Genomic DNA, 9,277 nt, shown 5'->3' on the forward strand with positions numbered 1-9,277 from the left:
TAAGGTGATGACCTTTAGATGATGGAGGATGTATTTGATCAATGAAATTCAAGCCCTATCTCCTCGGATCAGCCATGGTTTAATAATAGGATGCATCATAGCAGCAGCTAGCAGGAACCAATTGAATATCACCAAACTTTTGGCATGCCTCGCATCCTTTATAATACCTGAAGCAATCATTAAGCATAGTAGGCCAATAAAATCTAGCTCTTTTCAATAACCACTTCATATTTTGTGCTTATTGATGTGTGTCACATATGCCTTCATGTACCTCTCCCATAGCAATTCTTGCTTGAATCGGATCCAAGCACTTGAGAAACAAATCATCCACAACTTGGCGATACAGACTATCATTCAACAATGTATATCTGAGGGCTTGTCACCAAATATTTCTACAAACACTTTTGCTTGGATCCTTCAAGTAATCAATTAAAGGTGATCCTCAGATTCCACCGCTTCAACCTTTTCTCCCATTGGAAAAGACATAACCGAACCCAAGAATTCATATTCGGCTACATAATTCATATTCACAAAGAATTTGCCTTTTATCAACTTGATAACCGGATTCTTATTGTGCCAAGTCATTAGCTCTAAAATTATCATCTCTAGGCACATGACTGATAGCAAAATCATCTAAGATGGCATTGATGTCTATACATTTGTCAAGATAGCTATTTAATGATTCATCGAAACATTGATAGTTACCGAAAACTTGTTGAACAACTAACAACGAATCACTAAAAGCTTCTATATTCTTTACACCCACAGAACTCAAAATTTCTAATCCTAACAAGAGAGCTTCATATTCGACTTGGTTATTAGTACAAAAACAATCTAAATAACAAGATGTTTAAAAAATAGCACCTTTAGGTGAAACGAAAACGAGACCAACACGTTGTCCCACCCCGCAAGCTGAACCATCAAAATAAAGCTTCCATGGTTTAATAAACATATAACCGACTTCTAGATCATGCTTATCATTAATCTAATGGTCAATAATAAAATTAGCTACAATTTGGCCTTTCATAGATTTCAAAAATTCATAAGCCAAATTATACTCTATAAGTGCATAAGCCCATTTACCAATTCTACCACTTAAAATTGGTCTTTGCAATATATATTTAACCACATCAGCTTGACATGCTACTATACAAGTGCTAGATAGCAAATAATACCTTAACTTTATGCAAACATAATATAGCAATTAGCAAAAATTTTCAATAAAGACACACCTTGTCTCTATTTCCAAAAGACTTATGCTTAGGTATGCAACTGCGTACTCTTTGCCAACAATGTTTTGCGCCAAAACAACACCAATTACATTCTCTTCCGCAATAATGTATAGCCAAAAAGGTAATCCAACTTTAGGTGCCCAAAGCACCGAAGAAGTAGACAAATATTTCTTAATCTCATCAAATGCAAGTTGTTGTTCTATCCCCCAAACAAATTCGGTCTCATTCATCAACCGAAGTTTGGGTGTGAAAGCACTAACTTTTCTAGACAGATTTGATATAAATCTCCTCAAATAATTTACCTTACCCAAGAACTTTTGCATGTCTCATTTATATGTGGGTGCATGAACCTTTTCTATAGCCTCTATTTTAATACGATATATTTCTATGCCCTTCTCATGTATTATAAAACCTAAAAACTTTCCCCAAAAGCACACATAAGTGGATTCATTTTTAGCCATACCAATGCATCCTTTCAAAAGCTAATCGTAAATCGGATAAAAGAGAATCATCAAAATCCGATTTAATGACTATGTCATCAATATAAACCTCTAGTATAAAACCAAGCAAATCATGAAAAATCAAGTTCATAGCCCTTTGAGAAGTAGCACCAGCATTTTTCAACCCAAATGTCATAACCACCCATTCAAATAGACCAACAAAATCAGGACAACAAAAAGCTGTTTTGAACATATATTCTTCGACCATAAAAATTTGATTATAACAAGCATTACCATCAAGAAAACTAATTATTATATGTCCTGAAGCATCATTAATCAACATGTCGGCTATAGGTATAGGATATTCATCTTCGAGAGTAGCTTTATTCAAATCTCTAAAATCAATGCAAAGTCACAACTTACCGATACTCTTCTTCTCAACCTGGACGATATTAGAGATCCAATCCGCATACCTGCATGGCCTAATAAACCCAGTTTTCAATAATCGGTCTATCTCTTCTTTAATCTGATCATACATATTAGCATTAAACCTCCTAGGTAGCTGTTTATAAGGTCTGAATCCCGCTTTAATGGGCAACCGATGTTCTACCAACTCTCGATCAAGTCCTGGCATCTCATGATACTCCCAAGCAAAATAATCAATATATTTTTTAAACAACTCAATTACTCTAGCCTTGTAATCGGTTTTCATATTTTTGTTTACAAATGTCAGCCTTGACACAGTACCATCACCTATATCAACCTCCTCTAATAGATCAGCCGATGAAAAACCTTAACTCAATTTATCTAATTCATCTAAATCTTCAATAGCTTCACAAATATCCTTCTTATTTGACCGATACTGCTCCATACGCTTTTGTAGCCATTCTAAATTTTTGTCCCTACTCATTGATACATTACCTCATTGAGTCGATTACCACAAGCCAGTTTTACAACCACAGGTACAAATCCATCTTTGGAAACACTAAGAAAATCATAATCTGGAAAATCAAGACCTGATAAGCATTTAGCATTGTCATATCTCCAATCGGCCGAAGCAACATAGGCCAAAGTATCCGCATGTATTATTTCCACATCATCATCCACCCATTGAATAAAAACGAATGAAAGGTAGATGGAACACAACTATTCACATGAATCCAATCACGTCCAAGAATAACACTATAATTACCTTGCACCTCAATGACGAAGAATGATGTGGATAATATTTTGCTTCTAATAGTAAGCTCCATAGAGATAACATATTTTTCCTCATTAGAATCACCCACAAATCCATTGAGCATCAAGTTAGTCTTCATTAATTCATCATCATCACTACTAAGCTTCTTGAAAATTGAGTATGGCATCAAGTTAACCACAGCTCTACCATCAACAAGCATCCTTGAAATCGGCCTCCCGTTAATATGGTCCCAAAATGTGTAGCCCCCAAGTCGTGAAAGAACAGGATAGAGGGATTTTTTGTACTGCTTATGCGGGTTGATGGATCTGTCAGCTATGAAATTGGCATTTTTTGCATCTTCTAACTAGATCGCACGCATCATGGAGGGCAGTGAGCCACCAAAATACTTGTCTAAAGGCTATCCCGACTAAAATTCAAAAGGAAGTGTGGCCCCCACAAATCTCATCATGGATTTCATCAAGTAATTTCTTACCCTGTGTTTGAGAGATGCATTTCATCAAGACTCTATGGGTCCCTTTGTGATAGAGGACACCCCTGGCCAGGATACACATCCTGGCCTTCCGAGCAACTCTTGCTGATTCTACTTCATCCTCAGGTAATACTCAATCCTAAAGGAACTCTCGGATGGGGATCATCTACGAGTCTTCGTATTCGAGTAGTGAGACTTTGGCGTTGTGCAAGTTCTTAAGCACTTCATCGTCTACTGCCTATTGTTTTAGAATGCAGAAAAAAGGGATATCTACTTAGTCATCGAAGAGTATATCAAAGAGAGACACAGATTTATACAGGTTCAGACCTCCAAGTTGGATAATAGTCCTACATCCTATCTTTTCTTGATTATTCTCATGATCACATAGTACAATGAGACTGGTAGATGGATCTAACCCTAAGAACTAGGCAGATTGCTATGTATCTACTGCTAAAGATCTAGTCGAGTAGGGGATTGTTTCTGCTATGGATCTTCAATGGGTCTTGATCTTCTATCCAACTAGACTTTCTATGGAGGTTCTTGGGATTTCGAAAATCTTAAGGCACGAGTTGCTTGTGTTGTGCTTGTAGAAAGGATTGTCTTGCATGTGCCCCATCCCTACCATATATAGTTAGGGGAACTTGGGGCGTAACCTACCCGGTCTCCTCCGGGCGTAATCTCTCCGAATTGTTAGACTCCCGGATATCTGGGAATCCTTCCCAAATAGGGGATAGCTCCCCTATCCGGTACGATTAGCTTCCTTGTATTATATCTCCATACCCTACTTGGTGGCATCTAGAACTAGCCCCGTATCAAGTAGGATGTAAAAGATCCTCTTATACCTTTTATAGATATATGGTATTTATAATATTAATTATATATCCTCATTAATAATCATGATAAGTCATAGGACTATAGTTTGGACATAAAGCCAATTTTATATGCAAGGTGAATTAAGATATAACACACAGTTCAAAGCTTTTGAACAAAAGCCAAATTTGATTAATATTAAAGTGTTTGTTGACCCTAGGGGAAGTTATTTATACCCCTGTAGTTCCCATCTTTTAAATTGGTCAACACCCAATCCCAACCAATTCAATGACACCAACTACTTTCTTCAAAACACGAACAAATAGCTCATCTCACATCAAGGAGTACACACACCACCAATTTAATCATTGTGTAGCCGTAACTTCAGATGTCCACATGACCACAGATATGGATATTCGAATAGATTAACACTCTCTAGAGGTGAACAATTTTACCCACATGATATGCTCAACCCCCAACGATCGTCATGGTGGGGAAAATCATAACCAGGCTTCTCACCCCTCCTTCAGTGTTGGACACCCACTTATGGAACACCGCTAGGGCTCATGACTTTTCATGTTGTTTCATCTCATTACAACCTCCAACTGAACCTCGAGCATCACATAGATCACTCGAGTCTTCTCCTAGGTTCCCGTTGCTCTCAACCCTCAGAGTGTTATGTCCAGCTTGGTCAAAAAGTAAGAAGGGCCAAGTCTTTTATTGGTTCCACAAGGGTGGCTTAGCACCATGACACAACGATTTGGTCCTTACATGGCCAAGGCAAGCATCTTCATGAGCAATGAATACCGCAAAAGCAGACTTGCTCCACTTTGCGCCATGTCCCTCCTTGGACCGTGCAAGCTTTGTATGGTGTGGAACATCTCCTCATGCCTTCACTTGATCTTTCTCCATAGCTCTGGTACCACTTATTAATATTTTAGCGGAAGCATCACCAAGATCGACAAGTTAAGTACAAGATCAGCACAAGACACGATGTTTTTTTAACCAGGTTCGGCTATCTTGACTACGGACGCTCTTCCCTATATTCATATGTTATCGTTGTCTCGAAAATAGGAGTCCGACAACAATTCTATCCCTAATCCCACCTAATTACAATTTAAATCTATCTATAACTAACTCTTGTACACATATTCAATACATATCCCAACACTTATGACGCACCCAAAAAAAAAGCCACAAAGCAGTCTATGCACAATTACAACTGCCTATCCAACAAAGAATAAATTTCTCAAAACCACAATACCTTGTGTAAGACTATCACAAATTACACATTTTTAAAAATCGTTTTCAAGGAACTACACGCTTTTACAAAAACAACTCACAAAACTACACTTGCCGCTGGTCCCAATTTGTCCTGACAAATGGAGCTGGTCATAGCTGGAGTGCACGCTTCTAGCTAGGCTTCTCATCCTGGCCAAGCGAAATAAAAAAAAAATCATATCAAACTTGCGTTTGATAAAATCTAGATATCTACGTGTAATCATGTGTGATAAAATTTTTGTTTAGTAATAAAATTGGCAAGTAAAGTGATTTAGTATTATAACATAAGTAGTATATATGTGTTACTAATATGTTGTTTAGATATGCATTTTGGAGTTGGACTCCAGTCTTGTATGTGGCGTGATAGCACGGAGTCCTGAACCTGGATTTCATTCTCTTTTTTTTTCTCTGATCTCTTGCGCTGTGCAAGGCGTGGGGCTGGCTGGTTCGCATGCAGGCAGGCGGCGTCAGGAGACAGGAGTCGGATCGGCGCGTGGATCAGAAGGAGATCGAACTCAGTATTGGTTTCCTAGTCGGTCAGTTGGTCAGAGCTGCAGACCGACTCGGTCAAGGCAGAGGCTGTAAAAGAAAAAGAAACAAGGCTAGCTGAGAGTCCTCGGCAGAACGGAAGAAAAAAATTGAGACCAGAAAAAAAAAACATCCAGAGAGAAGAGACGAACCCATTAGTGTTGTGATTTTGTGGAAATCTTTGCAAGAATACGTGGAGATGCATTTTATGAATTTATGTATGTAATAAAGATCAAATTTCATATGTTAATAAGTTGGTGATTTGGTTCTTTTCTCCATATTCTTTGTTTTGTCTTCCGGTTTTGGTTTTTTTTAACTTTTGGTTCTTTTCTCCATATTCAAAGTTCATCTGTCGGCATCTCAAAGGAAACAGGGGCTACTAATTTCTTCGCTTCTCTGGTTGTTCGCTGAGACCGGGTCAGGTGGTTTCAGCTGTGTGGTCAGTTGTCAGTGGTGCTGGTACAGATATTAAAAGATCTCCTCTATTAGTAGTGGTGCAGAAAACACCACGCGAAGGTTTGGGTGCAAAATTTAGCTGTCAATGGTTGACTGCAAGGCACGCCGGCTTCACACACATTATATACATAGTAGCTCATGTGCTCATCTAACTTGTGAGTGCTTCCACTGCCAGCCAAAGTGAGTTACCAGGCTCTCCGGCGCCTTGTTTGACTGGTTGTGATCTTGGTGCTGCCGCCAAAACAACAAGCTAAGGTATTCATTTCCGTAATCTTACTTCTCAGCGCTTCATCTCTTTGTTTGGTCCGTTTTTTATTTTCATTCCGAAAAGTTCCCCGCGATAAAAATCGATTTTTTGTTCAGTTCAGTTTGGGGTAGAACTGGATGTTTTCTATAGTTAGCTGTTCTGGGCCATAGCATGGACATGGATTGCATAAAGTGGTAAGGAAAGAAGCCGTATCGGTTTGGCTGAGGCATACGCTTTGTAACTTCAAATGATCTGGTACATTCAAGGCAAATACCATCCATTGTTATGGTTTGTTAAACATAATTGATGTCCATAAAGTTAGCGTCTAGGTGTTTTTTTCCTTAAATTGAGCTAAATTTCTAGGGTATTTTTCTTTTCTCTTAGCGTCTGCTTGATAATGACCCACGCTTCATCTAAATATCTTCACGGAAATAGCAACTGTAGAGTACATTAATCTTTGTAGCCACACATATATCTCCCTTTCAAATGATGCGCATGTTAATGTGATGTTAATCACCTCTTCACTGTGCAGATTTTTGTAGATTACTGAGACGCCATGGCAGAGATGTTGAGTTCTGCCATCGTTGGGGAAACAATGAGTAAAATCGTATCAAATCTTATTGGCAAGGATGAAGAGAAGTATGACACGAGTGAAAACATCGAGAGGCTAGAGATGGCACAGATTAAGATTGAGGCGGCACTCCAGATGTCCAACAGATGGCAGATTTCCGACATGCCACTGGTACGGTGGCGGATCAAGCTGAAGCGTGCCGCGCAGGACTGCGATGACATGCTGCGCAAGTGCAAGCAGCGTGCCCTCGAAGAGGAAGAGACGAGGCAGCGCATGAGCGAGTCCTCGTTTCCCAAACGGATTGCTCGTGCTACCAAGTCACTCGTCTCATCTTTCATTCCCTTTGGCAACGATGGCTCGATAAGTAGCTCTGGTGCAGTCCGAAGATTCGAGAGATTTGCGGTAGATGCAAACGAATTCCTAAAGTTCGTCGAGTTCGGCGAAACCCCGCGACAGTACATGTTCTTCAATCCTCTTGTTGGCCACCTTCTTACAGGGAAGTCTCTAAGGTACCAAGTGTTGCAAGGAAGCAAGTACCGCTACTTTGGCATAAGACCCATGAACTTTGCAGAGCGTGGAGTAGAGGCAATGCTAGGCTTTGTTGACATAGATTTCAAGGTTCCTACGAAGGGTTTCAGTCTAAGCTTGATGCTACGCCTCTCTGAAAGTACTGACATATTTGGTGTCATAATCAAGTGCATGCAGTCAGTTGCACCTCATTTCAAGTCTGCAGCTGAAGGTGTCAAGAAAGAGCTCATTCAGCTGCCCACCCAAGATTTTTCTTGTGTGCCATATTCTCCTTACGGCGAGGGTACTCAGTACTGGGACAATGTCCACAACACTTCGACTCAATGGTTTCGTCCAAACCCACTCTGCTGCAATGAGCATGAGCATGATTTGAGCACTTCTTCTAGCACCTGTAATACAATTGAATCATCACCACCACCATCAAAGCTGTTGTCTGATATATTTCCTGAAGAGGTTATCGTAGTGCATTTGCAGTGCCATGTCTCGCTGCCTAATCAGTACAAAAACAGGCAGAGTTCAGCTACAGCTTTTGAACTTGGAGGAAGAAGCTCTTTTAATCCAGATATGCATCCTCTAAAGCTGGGAATTCTTTTCATACCCCATGACACACCGGAGGATATCGAGCCTTCAGCTGACGGTTATGCTCTAGAGGTGATTGATGAAAAGGACCAAGAAACAATACACATGAATGCATGCCTTCAAGACCTCGACGAGAAGTTTCTACCAAAGGCGATAGACTATCTCTATAAGAATGCTGAATCCAATATGTATCAAATCTGCTTGAAGTCCAGACATGGCACTGCACACCTTTGTGTGGAGAATACGACCACAGAAATGCAAAGTAGCCGTAGGATTAAAGCCAGTACACATGCTCGCAATAGAAGAGTAATTCAGAAACAAGAGAATTGCAGGATGCAGGAATGGAAGAAGGTGCCAAGGGACCTGCTAAAGCTATGGGTTGTGCGTGCATCTGACAAGCTACAAGGTTCAATCAGATCTTGGACTGCCGTACGTAAATTGGCTTAAATGCTACCTTTGCATCGGAAAAAATAAGAAAATATATACTACCACCATGAGTGCAGAAATGTCATTAGGTATCTAGGACAGCGAGATACAGTGATGGCGTTCAGCCACGAAACTGCAATCTTTATTGTTGTTCCTTGATCAAGCATATTGTGTAGAGGGTGAAATAATTCTAAGATCGTGTATTGTTTCATATACTCAGATATGTAGATTTTATCCATAGCCATGTTATCCATAGTAGATCAACATCATGTGTCAACTTATTCCAAGAATATAAGATAAAAGAGAATAACTTCCCAACATATTTAGACAATCTGATAACTCTTACAAATGCGACCCCAGGCGACGTGGGGGACGATCAAGCCTTAGCCCAAAGAAAAAACTAACCACCCGGCCATCCTCGCTGCTACCGTTGTCAGGAGGGCGGTGGCGCCAAATGGCGTACACCGTATTTCCTTCCCTTCGCCTTCCTCCATATCTCATTTTCCTTT

General features: G+C 39.9%; 1 protein-coding gene across 1 annotated transcript; it reads left to right on the forward strand.

Annotated features, from left to right (window-relative positions):
- Window positions 1-6,541: 6,541 nt before the first annotated feature.
- On the forward strand, window positions 6,542-9,032 carry LOC133886940 (uncharacterized). The gene is made up of 2 exons (XM_062326852.1): window positions 6,542-6,672; window positions 7,197-9,032. The coding sequence occupies exon 2, from the start codon at window positions 7,221-7,223 to the stop codon at window positions 8,787-8,789; it is 1,569 nt and encodes a 522-aa protein (XP_062182836.1). The 5' UTR covers window positions 6,542-6,672; window positions 7,197-7,220; the 3' UTR covers window positions 8,790-9,032.
- Window positions 9,033-9,277: the final 245 nt, after the last annotated feature.

The sequence above is a fragment of the Phragmites australis genome, chromosome 12, assembly GCF_958298935.1.
Source record: "Phragmites australis chromosome 12, lpPhrAust1.1, whole genome shotgun sequence".
Classification (NCBI taxonomy): domain Eukaryota; kingdom Viridiplantae; phylum Streptophyta; class Magnoliopsida; order Poales; family Poaceae; genus Phragmites; species Phragmites australis.

Bases quoted from the DNA above. Each gene is read 5' to 3' on its own strand.
- LOC133886940 (XM_062326852.1), top strand. From the start codon at position 7,221: ATGGCAGAGATGTTGAGTTCTGCCATCGTTGGGGAAACAATGAGTAAA.